Genomic DNA, 17,563 nt, shown 5'->3' on the forward strand with positions numbered 1-17,563 from the left:
CTTTCTCTTCACGCCTCTCAGTTCACTTCTCGTTGATAAGACGAGCCTATATCTATGTACAATTAATTTTTTCACATCGGTAAACTCTCCGAGGCGTCTGTGTGCGCACGTGTACCTGGCACACAGATGCCATGCGATATTTGTCAGCAACAGGTTCTAGCTCTGTCTTCCTCCTGAGCACTGGCACCGATGGTTCCCTTCTTTTCCAGGATAAAGTACCGTACTGCGACTTTAAGCCGAGTGAAAGCAATCTGCTTGGCCAATAGCCCCGGCATTCGTGCAGTTGAACTCAACGATGAAGGCGTGCGGTTTCCTATCATTACTCGCGATATTGTTTCTCGTTTTCAACGATGCTCTGTGTAAGTACTTATCAAAGAAACATCCCTTATTTACGTAGAGTCGCGGTGGAACCATCGTTTAAGGTTCGAACAAGCCCTCCACCCTCGAAGAGGACCGTCACGAGCGAAAGTTCGATGGTGAACTTTGAAGTAGTTTATGTTTACAATATTGTATCGTAGTCGGTAGTAATTGGATGGAGAAATATTTTTCGCGAGAAGATAAAAAAATAAAACGATGATTAAAGCAGGGATGAGAAACGTGTATGCTCGATAACGAGTAATACAATCGGAGACGACGTAGAAGAAAGTCTGGAATGTGTTTGACATTTTCTCCGGCATCTTGTGCAACGGAAATTTGACATTTCGACGCGGCCTTCGGCTGCGTTCCTCGAGGAAGATGAGTCGGATTTGTAGATTTCTCGATGTGGCACATTCGAAGCGTTTGGTTGATCATTTTTAAATCGCAATCACAGTTTATCTTAGTCGTATTACTTTGGAAATATATATTGAGGTGATCCATACATGGATAAAATAAATTGTTTGATGAGTCGGATTTGTAGATTTCTCGATGTGGCACATTCGAAGCGTTTGGTTGATCATTTTTAAATCGCAATCACAGTTTATCTTAGTCGTATCACTTTGGAAATATATATTGAGGTGATCCATGCATGGATAAAATAAATTGTTTGCCCTTACTAACTTGGAATTCCAAGACATGGTATTCTTCCAAGTATTTTCCGGTAAAATGGAGCGTCTTTATAATTACGAATTTTTCATAGATCGCTCAGATATCGTTATAGAATGATTAATAATGATAAACGGTTTCCCCAAAAGCTCTGATAAGGCCGAAACACGATAAGGTTGTGGCCTGCTACGTCGCATCCTGGGCGGCGTACCGACCGAAGAATGGAAAATTTGGGATAAACAACATCCGCCCAGAACTTTGCACACACATCATATACGCGTTCGCAGGCTTAAATGAAACGACGTGGACGATCAGGAGCCTGGATCCTTACAAGGATATCGAAAATGGTAAATAGTTGAGGTATTTATTCAAATACACCGGTACACGTGTATAAAGTGGACTTTCTACTTTGTCGAGTTCTTTTTTTTTTTAATTATTTAGTTGGCGGTTTCATATTCTTTTGTCCAGTAGTTCTTATATTTTGTTTACGATCCAATCGTTACCTATTTCTAGCTATGTAACACCAAAAAAAAAAAAAACAAGTATTTTTATAGAGGGATTTTTAAAATCCCTTTCCTAAAAGAAAATAAAATAATAGTTTATGCGAATTGAAACTCTTTTTCTCGATTATAAAGCAGCGAATATTCTGATCCTTAGCAGGAGGCGGCGACTACAAGAGAGTGACGGAACTTCGTCTGAAGTATCCCGAATTGAAAGTCTCCCTCGCGATTGGCGGCTGGAACGAAGGCAGCAAGAACTATTCCGAACTTGCCGCGTCTCCTGACCGGAGGAGGAGATTCATCGACAGCGTGACCACTTTCCTCGGGTAAATAATTCAAGTCTATCCTTCGTATCGTTTCATTCTTTTCAACGACGAACCCCCACAGGCGATTCAATTTCAATGGTTTCGACCTGGACTGGGAGTTCCCTGGATCTCGTGGCGGAGCACAGGCGGACAAGCAGAATTTCGTCTCGCTCGTGAAGGTTTCCGAACATCTTAATCGCAAAACAATTAAAATTGTATGTTTATACATTAATAACATAACAAAGAAGGTGCAATTTCCCATCAGGAATTGAGACAGGCGCTTAGCAAGCCTGACTATGTATTGACGGCAGCCATAAGCGCCAATAAAGAAGTGATCGATTCCGCGTACGATATTCCTGAGATTTCGAAGTACCTCGATCACATCCACGTGATGGCTTACGATTACCATGGCACCTGGAACAGCAAGGTTCTTCCTAACTCACCTTTGAAAGGTCAAGATGGCCTCAACGTGGTAAGAAGGAATACAGTATTTCAGTATTTCGTCGCGATACACTGTACTAGAAATTCTGTATACAAGCACTTTTTTTAGGAAGATACGATCAACTATTTGTTGAGCAAGGGAGCGCCTCCAAGCAAGTTAGTCCTAGGCTTGCCTATGTATGGAAGGACCTTCATACTGACCAGCAAACCAAACTCCACTCAAGAGAGCCCCATGAACCAGCGAAGCGAGCCAGAGGGGTTCAAGGGACCCTACACTGGTCAAAATGGTTTCATGGGATATAACGAGGTACGCCTCACCTATTTTTTTTAGATTTAAGGGGTTTAGATTCAAGTCTTACGCCTTTTACTGTTTCAGATTTGCGAAGAAATAGTAGACAACCCCCAAAGCTGGAGTACAGGATGGGACGCAGAGAGCAACACGCCTTACGCGATCAAAGACGACCACGTCATTGTATACGATAACCCCATTAGTATGAAGACGAAGGTTGGTCTCGCTTTGCGTTGAATTGTCGATGAACACTGTCGCTGATCGTCTCATTTATGATTTCCAGGTCGAATACGCGATGAAAATGAATCTATCCGGCGTGATGATCTGGAGTATAGATACAGACGATTTTCATGGGCATTGCGCGCCCTTGGGGGACTCCTTGGACAAAACGGATCCCACCTTTCCATTGATGAGGTCGATCAACGTTGTCCTCGCGAATTCGTACATCCCCGAGAAGAAACCAGACGACTCGAGGAAGAGTTCTTCCGCGCGAATATGCTTCGACGTTACTACGTTAACATTTTTAGCGTTCCTCTCGTGGTATGCTTGAAGAAATACGGCGGTAGGGGATATGAAAATGCCAAAAACTTGATGGAAATTGTACGCACACCAAGGACTGATTCGTGATCTCGAAATAGCGATTCGAAAGAGTTCCTCTGAAACTGACTAGAGTTAAATTTTAGATCATACTGGAGCTTTTATCATGCGTGTATATAAGGAATAAAAAAAACCACGCAACCGACCATATTGTAAGAAAGTGTATAGACGAATAGAAATATGAACTTAAATCGTACTCTTTCTTTCCTCCTTCTCTACAAATTGCGATAGAAAATGTACAGGCTATATAATTCAGAAGTATGTTTGTTTTTAAGCGAGCACTTCAGGTACACTTCAGGTACACTTCAGGTACACTTCAGGTACACTTCAGTTTATCTTGTAGTGGTCGTCGTCTGAAGTCTTGTCTAGCTTCCTAATCGATAACGACAGAGCGTTGAAATGATTGGAAAGATAAAGGTCTTTCATAAAGATACTTCGTAGCATCGTTTTATTGAATTTAAAACTAGATTTACAACATTTCAGCTTATACACAGTTGCAAGGAGTCCTTGTAACGCATAGCTTCTCGTCAGCATTTCGAGCTTTGTGAAAAGCTCATTTAAATATCGGCTGACCTATAGGGGAAGTCCCTTTGCGAGTATTTTTTTACGTTATGAATACTTCTCACGCTTCATAAATAATTCTGATACGTTGTTCTGTGTATTTAGTTCGAGTGAATTAATTTCTTTCTTCGTCCTTTGTCCGCGACGAGACGTTCGTACTCCTACGAATCTCTGTTACCAATTCCCTTGTTTGTTCAAGGCGACTTTTGGCATAAATACCTTTTCTCCGGAATGAAAAAGGAGCGAAAAGAGATAAACAGGGACGTGGGAGGCTGGCGCCAAACTATTGTGCAAGATTGGCAGAGATCCAGTGGAAACTGCCTAAGGACGTTTGATCCTTCTCCGTGAATTATCAAGACCATTTCCACATCGTGTTGACAAAGACACGCTTATGTTGCGACATGAAGTAGAACACGATAACATCGAGCATAGATTTATAGATTATCCTTTAAACAGAATGAAGAATAAAAGTTTTTTGTACAAAGTCATTAATGAATTATATACGTCCTTAACATTGATCTACTCCTTTTAGAAACCCTCTCGTAAAGATACACTCTTTAAAATAATGATGAGTAAGCCAGACAATCTAACTAACGATACACAATATTTTTTTTTCATTCTCGATATTTCCAGATTTCTTCAGCAACGTGCTGCAAGTGTCGCTACACGTACACGACATTTTTTTCGGCGTTGTAAATGTAGGCGGTGCCGGAGAGGTAGCACGTTGCTCCAGTTTGGAAGTGAATGTTTGTTATGAAAAAAATGTAGGTCAGTAATTTCGGGGCTTCCACACACGTACAAAGATCGATCATCGGCATCGAGTTACGCTCGAGGGTTACGTAAACCCCCCCTTTGCCTGCTGAATTAGGCTCGATTTTTGTCAAACAAGGACCAGTTAAATTATCACGCGAATCAGAACTTACTTCTTGAATCGACGTTTACCTCGGAATCAGTCCCTGACCGGCGTTCGAATCGAAAGGAACCACCGAAATCCTCGATCGAGCTCTCATCGATTGAGTCTCAACTTGTGTGATTCTGTATTTTAACGTAAAAGAAACGCGACAGTAAATATTAATCAATTAAAAACCATGATGTGGTGAACTTTATCTAAATTTATTTTAATAGCAGTTTCAATATTAAGTACACGCGGTAATTGGTATATTGTACTTAAACATCGCTGACTATGTTTGTTCACCTTATCGTATTCACGAGTAAGTACCATAAATTTAAAGCTCCTTTTTGTTATGTTTTTTCTTTATAGTAAATAGCGTTCCAAGGGGGTGACTTCTCCCCTCATTTTAAGCTAATATTTTTCAACTCTTCAGTCCTCTCGACGATGGCGTTCGGTGGCCACTATTTCAACAAGGATGGAACACCGTACGATCCTTATCACGATCTACACTTACCCCACAATCCACCGCTTTATCCGACTTATCGCAGGGTGCCTCGTACCGGTTTCACTTGCCAGGGCTTGGAGAACCAGTTGTGGGCGGATCTTAGCACACAGTGCCAGGTGAGGGCAATTTTAATTACAATACCTGTATAGTTAGCCGTGAAACTGAGTAACAGGATGAAATTCTTATTTGAAAATATACCGCTCTTATTGGAAAGCTCTTTATGTTTCTTGCTGTATATTCAGCACTCCTTCTTTTAGTGATAACTATAATAAAAGTGGAGGAAGATAAGACTATTCCTGTTATTTTTACTCCCTGATCTAAATTAATGCAACCTGCATTTGAAAATTTGTTAAGGAAGCTTATATAATTTTATGAGCTTAACATCATGGTCAGAATAAAAAAAGATACACCAAAAACGTTTTACCCTTCCTTGTAAGGTAGAAAAGCTACTTAATTTATCAATCTGTTTCCCTTTGGGCTCGATTCTATCTGATATAATCATCTCTTTACTTTTTTGATCATATTCTTTAATTATTTATTGAATCATTCCGCCAAAACGTGGCAAGCGACGCTATAGCCATCTCGCGGGGGATAGGTGGAACTAAAATCCCGACTTCCGTACAGCGGACCACCGGGAAAACGCCCAAGCTTGTCCTCGAATAGTTCCCATTGTCAACGCTAGATGGCGCCATTTGTATGATCTAATAAAAAATAATTTTTTTAAGGTTTGAAAAATGATTTTCATTCATATTTTAATATTGCGATGCTTGTCCACTAATTTGTTTTTTAATATAATAAAAAAATTTTGCGACCCATGCAAATGGCGCCATCTAGCGTTGTCAGTGAGAACTATTCGAGGACAAACTTGGGCGTTTTAGGCCGAGAGAGGCGCTGACCAAACTCCGAAATTAGTTCGGCTATTCCCCACCAGGTGTTGATACGGGTATACGTTCAGTTTCTTTTTTAATTATGCCCACAAACAAATTAGTGAACAAGCATTGTAATATTAAAAGATGAATGAAAATCATTTTTCAACCCTTAAATAAATTATTTATTATTCAATTATACAAATGGCGCCATCTAGCAGTGACAGTGCGAACTATTCGAGAACAATCTTAAGCGCTCTGCCGTAGATGGCGCTGATCATAGGTATAACAGATAGATCCCTTTGTTATCATCATATTTTTTAAAAGCAACTTAATATAATTAATCTTCTTTAATGCAGAAGTAGATTAACATACAATTATGAACAAAATACAATTTATTTTTTAGGCATATCACCTTTGCCACGATGGACATTTGGTCTCCAGCCATCTCTGCGTGAATGGGACTCTTTTTAATCAACAATTTCAAGTCTGCGATCAATTTTACAATGTGCGATGCGGCAGTCCCTACGGCGATCTATAATATTATAATAACAGCACTGAAATTTTCCTTTGATTTGTTTTACTTTATGTTATACAAAACTGTAATATAATGACATGTGTAATGTCCAGTATGATAGTGTAATGATTTCTTTTACAAATAAACATGTTTAAATTCTTGAATCCCTCGATATTCTACGTTGCTTGAATTTTAAGTCTCCTGATCATCGAATCATCAAAGTATTCAATCGTCATTTGAAAAAGCAAATAGTCAACTTCTCTAGGGACTTTAAGGAATTCTTTTAGGGGGTAAACGTGTTAGGCGCCCGAAGCTCAAGTAGATGACATTTCAAACTGTTTGAAACTACTGAAATCTACTGAAAACATGGCGCTCTTCAGTAAAGGTGATTGGTATACTCCTGCACCGTTTTGGCAAAATGGACCGTCACCAGGTGCATTTTACAATTTTCCTGGAGATTCTACGCAATCCAGTGTTGGAGGATTCCAAAGATCACAGTAAAGTCTCTATTGTATATTCATTTCCCGTTCGATATTAACTCATAAGAAATTGCATGTCATGTCGCTTCTCGTGGATGTTAATTATGCACTGTTTAGGATCAGTTAAAACTTCCCTAATTATTTATACTCCCGTAAAATTACAATTTGGCGAAAAGTATATATCTTTCGAACCTATGTTTACGTTTCGAATCATTCAATGCATTTCTAACCTTATTTTAACGTTACAGTATACTTATTCACAAAGTGAAATTGATTTTATTTTACAGGGCTCCAATGACAACTGGTACATCTGTAATTGGAATTCAATTTAAGGATGGTATTCTCATAGCAGCTGACATTCTTGGATCCTATGGATCACTGGCTCGGTTCAGGAATCTTGAACGAATAATGAAAGTCAATAACAACATTATTCTTGGTGCAGGAGGAGACTATGCTGATTATCAATGTCTTAAAAGTAACATTGAACGAAAAATGTATGTTTTCATTATTGTCTTCTTTGTATTTTATAATTTTTTATTCTATTGTACATATGTATTATAGCCTTGAGGAAGATTGTCTGGATGATGGTTTATCTCTAAAACCAAAAGCTCTTTATTGTTGGTTAACTAGAGTCATGTATAACAGAAGATCAAAATTCAACCCATTTTGGAATAATTTCATTATTGGTGGTATAGAAGGTGATAAGTTGTAAGTATTTTGTTTCTTTTCTCATACATCAATTTCATATGCAACATTCATTTAAATACTTTGTATAGATTTTTGGGTACCGTGGATAAACTTGGTACAGCTTATAGTGATCCAGTGATTGCGACTGGATATGGTGCATACATGGCAACACCTATTCTGAGAAAAGCTCATGAAGAGAATAAAGAGATGACAAAACAGGAAGCAATAGATCTTGTATACAAAGTAATGCAAGTTCTGTTTTATAGAGATGCGCGATCTTTCCCGAAGGTAAGTCGTGAATTATATTCAAATCATATGATATAAAATCACCTAACCTTATGTATTTGTAGTATCAACTTGGTATAATCACAAAAGATGGAGGTACTGAAATACAAGGACCGTTAACGCTCGACAGCTATTGGGGACCTGCTATCATGTAAAGATGAATATGAATAAACTTTTTGTTAATAAAAGTATTTACAATAAAAGTATACCATTGCTTAACCTCTCATATATATATATATAATTTATTTGGGACATTTACACAAAGATGGAAGGGATAATTTTACAAAGTTAACTAGTCAATATATCACAACCCATATCGGTAATTAAAATAGTATGTTCAACTTGAGCAGTGCGCGAATTATCAACCGTGACAGATGTCCATCCATCTTCTAAAATTTCGATTTCCGTGTTACCGGCAGTTAAAATTGGCTCGATAGTAAATGTCATTCCGGGCAGCATTTTTCCGGGAAAATTATTTGCTAATGATAATAAAATATATAACATATTAGTCTAATATATATATATATATACATACATATAAGAAATACAAATATTAGCATACCGAAATGTAAAATATCTGGTGGCCCATGAAAGTAAGTACCTATACCATGTCCTGCAAATGCTGGGATTACAAAATATTCATTTTTATTTGCAATCTCTTGAACAATATTTCCTGAAAGTTAAACAGAAATGTATAGATTCTCATTTCCATTTTAACTATTGCAATAGTTACCTATGTTGCAAAAATTTTCATTTGGTTTACAAATATTAATGGCATGTTTTAAACATAATTCTGTCACACTTATTAATCGTTTGGCTTCTTCATCGCATTCATCTACCTCAAACATTTGAGAGCAATCTCCATGGTACCCATTTAAATATACCTAAACATAAAATAACATAAACTGTTACATTTTTGTAAACATAAAATAACATAAACTGTTACATAAATGCATACACCTTAAAATTATATTTTCACTCACTGTTACATCAATATTGAGTGTGTCTCCTTTTTGCAGTGGTCTAGTGTCTGGGATACCATGACATGCAACATTATTAATGCTAGTACATATTGATTTTGGGAACCCTCTGTAATTAAGAGGGCTAGGATAAGCACCATTATTTATAATCATTTCATGGGCAATTGCATCTAACTCATCTGTGGTTATGCCAGGCTATAATAAAACTGATTAGTTCGGCAAAATAGTCAATTAAATTTGATGTTAACCATATATTAGATACCTTTACATATTGTCCAATATGATTCAACACTTTTCTGGCAAAAAAGCAGCTATCTCTCATGCACTTTATTTGATTTTTATCTTTAATTTCAGGTTTCTTTGGACCTTCCCTTGGTATAGATGATTGACTATAAGATGGCTTAGATATACACGATGGTACTTTCCTAATCTCAGAAACTGGCCATGGTTTAACAATTTCGTAATTGCCAAAAATATTATTTACAACTTTTTGTGGTGGTATCTAAGAAATGAATACAATAATTAGACAAATATTTGTACACAGCAAAAACACTTCTCTGGTAGTAAACATACATTTGACTTTCTTTTAAACAAATTTCTAAAAAACATTTTATGACAATGTTTTATAACTATGTTTACGAAGTATAATAAAGTGCATAAATGTAAACAGTATTACTATATCAGACTTTATACTTTATAATTTTGTATTCGAAATATTTATCTTCGTTCCTAAAGAGTTGTCATGATACATTTCATTCAAAAAAGCATGGTAAAATATTATGTAATAAAAAATTACAGTGCCATACTAAAATTTAAAATTTGGAGTGACGACATGATAACAAAGAGTCAGCTTGCTAACACTGAACTTTAAATATACAATAAATAATACTTCGTTCAGCAATAAGCAATAGCTGTAAACAAAACCACGTGACTTGCGATAAAACCTCATTGGTCCAGAATAATACTAAATGGGCTTGCGTCTAGGTACTCGAATGTCATAAATATACATGTGGAGTCGCGTTTACGTCCTGTACGATCGAGTATTTTGATTATTTGTTGCTTTGAACATGACGTCTGACAAGTGAAACTCTAACCTCCTCTGGTTTCTGTATTTACATTGATTTACATATAGCATTTTTAGCGAGACTCGTTTTGTGACAGTAGCTATCATGGTACGTGCTCACGAAAGTTAGATGCAAATAAAACTCAGAAATGTAAATGTTTTAGGTTCTAAATCATGGAGTTTCAAGTCCACAAAAGTCAACATTTCTGACACTTATCGTTCCTCGCGTTTGATCAAGGCTTAAACGTTTCCCAAGCTATTCAAAACTATTGTATTTTCTATGGAGAAGGCTGTATCAATGGAGAAGACACGAAACTTGGTTTGTGGGTGAGTCCCACATTGAGTGTCGACAAGATTCATTGTCCAGCAATTGCTAACTTCTTTTGCTTGTCTCTCGTTGTCACTTCCATCAACAACATTGATCATTTCTGAAGTTTATCATCATTGGCAATGAGACATGATGCATGTACATTAATATGAAGCAATGGATGGTTTTAAGCCTTGATTAAACATGAGTAGCAATAGCCTGGGAATGTTGCTTTTTATCATTTGACACTCCATAATTTCGAAATTGAAACATTTGCATCATAATGTTGAATTACATTTGAATTTTATCTAAGAATGTGGCATTTTTCATAATACAGTTTGTGTTTAAAAAAATGTACAATAAATGTTTAACTTACAGGACAATGATGCTGCTGCTTTGCAAAATTTGGAACACCTTATGACAGAGTTTTTTTCTGCAGAGACAAGTAATGAAAGAAAACGGATGATTGAACAAAGTTTTCAGGAGTTTGCTGGACAAATTGATTCTTGGCGGCCTTGTTTGCATTTTTTATCTTCTACTAACAATCATTATGTTAGTATGTTTGCTCTGTCCACCTTGGAGGTATGTATCTACATATAAAATTATGATGGAATACTTTCACTATAGAATACTCTTATAATATTATTCTAGACAACAATTGGCAGAAGGTGGCCAATTCTTCCATGGGAGGATAGAGCTCTTACAAGATCAACCTTATATACATTATCATTAGAAAGAGGTGTAGCTCCTTTTGTAAGAAACAAAGTAGTCAAACTAGTTGTAGATATTGCTAGGCATGACTGGCCACATTTTTATCCAGATTTTTATTCAAATATTTTACAGGTGTGTAAATATACTAGTATAAAATTTTTATTTTGTATAAAGTATCTTCAATTTAAATAAATGTTATTGTGTATATTCATAGCTATTAAGTCACAAACATACAAGACTGTTGGGTCTCATCTACTTAAGAACAGCTTCAGAGGAACTAGCAACTCCAAGAGAAGATTTACCAATGCAAAGAAAGAATGAATTGTTCAGGTTTCTCAGTGCTCAAGTACCTCTGACTTTGGATACTCTTGCAAGTATGGGTTTTTGTGTTAAAAATAAAAAAGTTATTGAACAAAAATTAATATTATTTTTCCAATTCAGTACTTTTAAAAGAGACAACCAAATTACAAAGCCGCTCTGGAACAGTCACACCACCCCCATCGCCAACCAGCGGTCAAACTGTAGCACCTGCACGAGCTATTTTGGATGTGGAAGGATTAGCAATAGGAACCAGCGAGGTGTGTATAGCGACGCTGGATGTATTAGCACACTTGTTTAGCTGGATTGAATTATCGGAACATATTTCAACAAACTTACTGAACGCCATATTTACCTGTGCCAGGTATCACGATGCAATGGTAGGGTTCTATGTTAAACGTTACAAAATATTATCACGCAGTTAGGCGATATTCTAGCTAACTGTAAATTTTATTAATAGAATGGGAAGCAGATAGAAATGGCTGTACAAGCTGTGACCACGATAAATGAACTTTTATATCGGCCATTGTGTTCTCCCGATGTTACCGATAGGTTATTGGTAGAAATATTTCAGAATGGAATTACGTTATTTCAATTTATGGAACGTTTGGATTCAATAGACGATAGGTATCTACTCGTCAAGTTAAATAATTTTATATTAAACCTTAAGCATTTTTATAGACGAAATATAATATTTTTAAATGAGGTACATTGCATTTCCAGTTATATGGAGAAATTAACAGAGTTCTTACAATTATTTGTAACGAATCACCTGAAGAGAGTTGAGTCATGTCCTAAATTTCCAGTGAATACGTTATTGGAAGTTTTGTGTCATCACACTTTTCAACAATGCTCAACGGCGAACGGATATCTAAGATGCTTAGACGTGTGGACCACTCTTTTAGAAAGCACGCAAGCTCAGTATGCGCCGGTAGCGTTAGCTCTTGCCGAGAGAGTACTGCAGAAGATGAGTTTCAAACTTAATACGCGGGCACTGAAAGATCTTGACACAGAAAGTTTAGACGAAAATGTGAGAAAATTCACGAAACTTGATTTTAGTTGTTTTTTGTTTACGATACATTTACGATACATACATATATCGAATAATTGATTACAGGAAGAAACTGAATGGCAACATTTCCTAAGATGTAATATAGAATGTTTAGCGAAGGTCGCAGATATTTCTCCTATGCCAGTTTTCACATTACTGGTAAAGTTGCGTGTAATTGTAGATGTATTGAACTTAATTTGTAGGTTATTATTCTTGTAAATTTTTTTAGTATCGGTCTTGGAGAGAAGGACTAATAATATTTGGAGAATTAGGTGCTGCTATTGCTAATAATCAAGTAATTTTGTTAAACGAATCGGAGGCTTCCAATATACATGCACATTTGCGAGATTTAGCTTCGACAACCCAAGCGTTAGCTAGGCTATATTCACTTTTTCTCGGTAAATTAATTTTTTGTACAAGTAATAGGATTGTAATATTTGAAAACTTTAACTGTTTCATTCAATGACAGGAGATGAACAAAGTATCGATCAATCGCTAGCTGAGGAGGTAGTATCTCAAACATTAGATGCATGTAAATTTGCAAATATTAACCACTTATACAAAGCATCGCTACAACCAGCTGCAATCGTAATAGATCTCATAGAAGTGTGAGTAACATTTAGCAAATAGGGCGTTTAGAAAATAAAATGAGTTTTATTTTCACGATATAATTTTGTTGGTTAGACATTCACAGTTATTAGCATCACTTCAAGCTTGGTGTCATTGGATAGCCAACAGACCAGAGAAAGTTAAAGAATCGCTTTGTCAACGCTGCATCGATTCGTGTATTTTGGCATTAGATTATGCAATATTCTGTGATGATCCGCCGCCAGCCAGTCTAACCCATTCTGCCACGCATTTGTTTCAAAGCATTACCGCTATTTTGAAACCAATTTTGTGGGATGAACCTACATTTAGAAATTCAATTTCTATGATATTGTACCCATATATGAAACCCGATACGATAAAGGTGTTGCGCAGGGCATTAGTAAACGCAATTATTTTACCGCACGGCGATGGAATTATCCGAGAAAGACTATTAGGTACACACGCATAAAACGAATGAATAAAACTAATAATAACTGTTGTGTATGCAAATTGTACTATAATTAACCATGCAAACAGGTACCATGGTATCAACGTTATCTACGTCTTTGGGTTCGGAGGGACAACCTGTGCCTTCAGAAGCCACAATTTCAATGACGGTAGTGCCATTAACTCAGTTACTAGAAGACTGTTCTTCGTCGTCCACGACGATAAAGAGAATGTTGCATTCGTGTTTGGGATCAACGATAAATCGAATATTAGAATTGTTGCCATACATGATAAGGTGTCAAACTGTATGTGAAATTTTGCTGAGTTTTTTGCATTCGGTATTTTCAGTATTACAGCAGCAATTAGGGCCCGAGTTTACTCAGAATGCAGTTCAAGGAATGTTGCATATTTATACTAAGTGGGTAATTTAATTTTTATTATTATAACCTACTACTTTCAATTCTAGCTTGTAAACATAAATTTTGTTTAATACGCTTCCAGGGAAAATATCTCCGCGGGACCTGCGTTAGATCAATTGTTAGAAATTTTAGTATTGGTCGTGTCGGCGCCTAGTAGTGCATTTAAAGCATTTGTCCCTTCAGTGACCAATTTATGCTTAGGTCAAGTGTGGCCAGCTATCGGAAATAATCTTAGCGTGCATCCAGATACGACGCTTGTTTTATTAAAACTTTTCCATAGGTAACGAATGAGCCGTCTAACGTTCCCACATTGTATTTTACATAATAATTAATTTAAAATTTTTATTTAGTATTCTTATGCATCGATGGCAATACTTTTACAATACCTCTGTATTACGCACCCTCGGTCATACCGATGAAGAAGAATCGGTTGAGCACAAGGAAGAATTGGTCGCAATTTTAGAAGCTTTTGGTCAGGCTCTTCTTCAGCCAGATGTAAATATATTCCGACAAAGTTTGCAGAGCCTTGAACAATTGAACGTACGATGGCGACTTTATCAACGATCGGTGTTCAAGGTTCATTTACTCGAGAGATTTTTAATGGCATTATTCACTGTTCTTTTTCAACAGTGAGTTCGATCAAATACTTGGACCATAATTTATCGCTTTAATACACGATGTACTTTAACAATATCCATTCTCAGGTCCCATAATTTATTAGCAGATGAAATTGCAACAGCTGTTCATAGTTTAGCTTCTGTTAATATAGCATGGTTTTTTGGACATTTTCTGCCGACGTTTTTGGCAAGTTGCGAAGGAGTAGACGACATGCAAAAAGCCACGCTGTTAGGAAACTTCGATAAATCTACGGTGAGTTAATTTCGAAAATATAATTTGTTCAATTAACATTTGCAGTTATTTATGACGCTAATTGAATATTGGTAGGATCAACCAACTCTAACGAGATCGGTGCTTCAACTTATCTCCGATTTACGATGCTATCAATTTTGTCGACCTGGCTGAAATAAAAATAATCTAACGAAAAGGTTGGATTACGTTGACACTGGTTGATACAATTTCAACATTGAAATTTAAAGGAACTAGCATTTACGAAGAATCTCCATTTTCTGTGCCTCGAGATGACTACCAAAATTTCTAACTGTAAAATGGCAAAGGACGAAATGTTTTCTAAATCTATCGATGTGTGTAAATCACTGCCGTATATTGTGATGTTGTGAACGTTATCGTTACGGAATAAAACGCGTTTTATAAATATTTTTATGTGACATAATATTTTTTACTTCAGTTTGTCCTATAAACTTAATTTTTAAACCTATCCCCATCAGAAAAAAAACATACAAACGTGTTTCCGATATAAGTCTCACTTATCGGGATGGAGAAGTACCATTATAAGTAATCATAATGTATGCGGTAGATTAAGAAATCGATTCTAATGTGTCTTAAGATATTTCTTGTTTTATTTTTATCATATCCCTCCTTTGGTTCCTGATAAGAGAAGCTGCTCTGATAATACTCGATGTTATTACATTGCATTATAACATCTCACGAGTTGGTAGCAGACAACTTGCAATGTTTCGTTTAATCTCTCGAAGTACTAGTCGCGTTTCTGAGTTACAGATGGTAAGGTACTTGGTGACTGACCCGAAGTACGGGTTCTTAAATGAATTAGGTCTTACAACAGAGAATCCCGGTCTTTACGATGGGCGATGGGGAGGATCTGGCAAGGTATTGTTAATGGAAATTAATATTCAACAACGATAGAAAAACATTAATTTTATCAACTAGGTTATAGAATCGATTTCCCCGTCAACTGGCCAAGTAATAGCAAAAGTTCGAACGTCAACTGCACAGGAAGCAAGTAATGCTATTACAGAAGCAAGAAAAGCATGGCCACAGTGGGTATCACTGCCACCACCTGGAAGGGGAGAAATAATACGGCAAATTGGAGAAGATCTTCGACATAATTTAAAACCCTTAGGACAGTTGGTGTCCCTAGAAATGGGTAAATTTTTATAATTACAAATTAGCGTTCTTTCGTTAATTTATCTTAACTCTAATCGTATACTTCGTTAGGGAAAATATTGCCAGAAGGTATCGGCGAGGTTCAAGAGTTTATTGACATATGCGATTATGCCGTTGGGTTATCTAGAACATTATCAGGCAAAGTCTTGCCGTCAGAAAGAAAACATCATACGCTTTTGGAAAAATGGCAACCCGTCGGAGTTGTGGGAGTTATTTCGGCGTTTAATTTTCCCGTTGCGGTAAGTATAACTTCGACTAATGAAAATATTTAAAAAAAAAAAAGCTGTAACGAAAAAGAATAATATTACCGAAGGTGTATGGCTGGAACACTGCTATAGCATTGGTTTGTGGAAATACAGTAGTTTGGAAAGGAGCACCCACTACTCCTTTAGTATCTATTGCGACTACTAAAATTATCGCGGGTGTATTAGAACGAAACGGCATACCAGGGTCTATCGCGTCTTTGGTAACGGGTGGGTCAGATGTTGGCGAAACTATCGTAAATGACAAACGGTAAGTCCAGAGACATTTAGACCTGTTAATTCAACTATATTATATATAGCATTATCTTCTATTTCTATTTCGAAGTGTACCCGTGGTTTCATTTACCGGAAGTACTAACGTCGGAAGAAAAGTGGGTATGAAGGTTATCGAACGTTTCGGAAAACCTATATTAGAATTAGGAGGCAACAACGCGTTAATAGTTGACGAAGATGCAAATATGGAAATGGCAGTCAGAGCAGCAGTGTTTTCTTGCGTGGGAACAGCAGGACAAAGGTGTACTAGTACTAGAAGATTGATTCTTCATCGTAAAATAAAAGACGAATTTTTAGGTAACATTTCAGACAATTATTTTAAAACAGTGCGATGATATAAAAAATGTCGAAGTAATAAGATAATTTGTAAATTTTGTAGGAAAAATAAAAAAAGCGTACGAGAGTATTCTGGAGCGGATAGGAGATCCTTTAGAGAACAACACGTTGTATGGACCATTGCACAACCAAGACGCGGTAGATGAATATAAGGTAGTAATATTTTATACAAATTATTATTTCTTTGCGATCGAGAATAAACTAATTATGATATTTTACAGAAAACTGTAAATAATGCTCTGAAGAACGGCGGTAAAATTGAATTTGGCGGGAAGCAAATAGACAGACCAGGTTTTTATGTCGAACCAACAATTATTTCCGGTTTATCGCCGGATGCAGAGGTAGTTCAAAAAGAAACTTTCGCACCGATTGTATACGTTTTCGAAGTGAATTCTGTAGACGACGCAATTGCTCTTAATAATGGCGTAGAACAAGGACTAAGTAGTTCTCTGTTTACTAGACGTATGGAACATATATTTCAAGTATGCTATGTAACTATATCTTACCAGCCGTTATGTTCGCCATGACGCTACGTCATACCAGCGTTACTAACGACACAAATATTGTCTTACAGTGGACGGGTCCCCATGGTTCTGATTGTGGAATAGTAAACGTTAATATTGGAACTAGCGGTGCAGAAATAGGGGGTGCATTTGGGGGAGAGAAAGCTACGGGTGGTGGTCGCGAGAGTGGAAGCGACGCATGGAAACAATATATGCGACGTCTAACTGTCACTATTAATTATGGAAACGAATTGCCATTGGCTCAAGGCATCAAGTTTGAATAGTTGAATAGAATGCACAATCCATTTAGTGAA

General features: G+C 36.8%; 6 protein-coding genes across 6 annotated transcripts; 5 read left to right on the forward strand and 1 right to left on the reverse strand.

Annotated features, from left to right (window-relative positions):
- The first annotated feature begins 218 nt into the window (after window positions 1–218).
- LOC128872187 (probable chitinase 2) lies at window positions 219–3,340 on the forward strand. Its single transcript, XM_054114635.1, has 8 exons — window positions 219–359; window positions 1,173–1,370; window positions 1,681–1,849; window positions 1,911–2,007; window positions 2,094–2,300; window positions 2,379–2,576; window positions 2,646–2,774; window positions 2,842–3,340. Exons 1-8 carry the CDS (start codon window positions 296–298, stop codon window positions 3,106–3,108), a joined length of 1,329 nt encoding a protein of 442 aa, XP_053970610.1. The 5' UTR covers window positions 219–295; the 3' UTR covers window positions 3,109–3,340.
- A 1,344-nt stretch (window positions 3,341–4,684) lies between these two features.
- LOC128878907 (U-scoloptoxin(01)-Er1a-like) lies at window positions 4,685–6,654 on the forward strand. Its single transcript, XM_054127573.1, has 3 exons — window positions 4,685–4,927; window positions 5,042–5,229; window positions 6,386–6,654. The coding sequence occupies exons 1-3, from the start codon at window positions 4,900–4,902 to the stop codon at window positions 6,518–6,520; spliced, it is 351 nt and encodes a 116-aa protein (XP_053983548.1). The 5' UTR covers window positions 4,685–4,899; the 3' UTR covers window positions 6,521–6,654.
- Window positions 6,655–6,832: 178 nt separating this feature from the next.
- LOC128874372 (proteasome subunit beta type-4-like) lies at window positions 6,833–8,138 on the forward strand. Its single transcript, XM_054119090.1, has 5 exons — window positions 6,833–6,993; window positions 7,263–7,469; window positions 7,537–7,683; window positions 7,752–7,950; window positions 8,013–8,138. Exons 1-5 carry the CDS (start codon window positions 6,863–6,865, stop codon window positions 8,100–8,102), a joined length of 774 nt encoding a protein of 257 aa, XP_053975065.1. The 5' UTR covers window positions 6,833–6,862; the 3' UTR covers window positions 8,103–8,138.
- A 31-nt stretch (window positions 8,139–8,169) lies between these two features.
- On the reverse strand, window positions 8,170–9,791 carry LOC128874371 (methionine aminopeptidase 1D, mitochondrial). The gene is made up of 6 exons (XM_054119074.1): window positions 9,501–9,791; window positions 9,190–9,429; window positions 8,931–9,122; window positions 8,681–8,831; window positions 8,510–8,620; window positions 8,170–8,426 (listed from the first exon to the last, which is right to left on the reverse strand). The coding sequence occupies exons 1-6, from the start codon at window positions 9,534–9,536 to the stop codon at window positions 8,236–8,238; spliced, it is 921 nt and encodes a 306-aa protein (XP_053975049.1). The 5' UTR covers window positions 9,537–9,791; the 3' UTR covers window positions 8,170–8,235.
- A 170-nt stretch (window positions 9,792–9,961) lies between these two features.
- LOC128874360 (exportin-6-A) lies at window positions 9,962–15,118 on the forward strand. Its single transcript, XM_054119047.1, has 16 exons — window positions 9,962–10,099; window positions 10,676–10,879; window positions 10,949–11,140; window positions 11,223–11,382; window positions 11,450–11,706; window positions 11,787–11,953; window positions 12,050–12,356; window positions 12,444–12,536; window positions 12,607–12,775; window positions 12,847–12,985; window positions 13,062–13,420; window positions 13,503–13,830; window positions 13,914–14,111; window positions 14,182–14,460; window positions 14,536–14,701; window positions 14,777–15,118. Exons 1-16 carry the CDS (start codon window positions 10,097–10,099, stop codon window positions 14,852–14,854), a joined length of 3,099 nt encoding a protein of 1,032 aa, XP_053975022.1. The 5' UTR covers window positions 9,962–10,096; the 3' UTR covers window positions 14,855–15,118.
- Window positions 15,119–15,267: 149 nt separating this feature from the next.
- LOC128874365 (putative aldehyde dehydrogenase family 7 member A1 homolog) lies at window positions 15,268–17,533 on the forward strand. Its single transcript, XM_054119060.1, has 8 exons — window positions 15,268–15,577; window positions 15,638–15,854; window positions 15,926–16,113; window positions 16,188–16,387; window positions 16,463–16,707; window positions 16,790–16,899; window positions 16,968–17,228; window positions 17,321–17,533. Exons 1-8 carry the CDS (start codon window positions 15,422–15,424, stop codon window positions 17,531–17,533), a joined length of 1,590 nt encoding a protein of 529 aa, XP_053975035.1. The 5' UTR covers window positions 15,268–15,421.
- The last annotated feature ends 30 nt before the right edge of the window (window positions 17,534–17,563 follow it).

This window comes from Hylaeus volcanicus, chromosome 1 (genome assembly GCF_026283585.1).
Source record: "Hylaeus volcanicus isolate JK05 chromosome 1, UHH_iyHylVolc1.0_haploid, whole genome shotgun sequence".
NCBI lineage: Eukaryota > Metazoa > Arthropoda > Insecta > Hymenoptera > Colletidae > Hylaeus > Hylaeus volcanicus.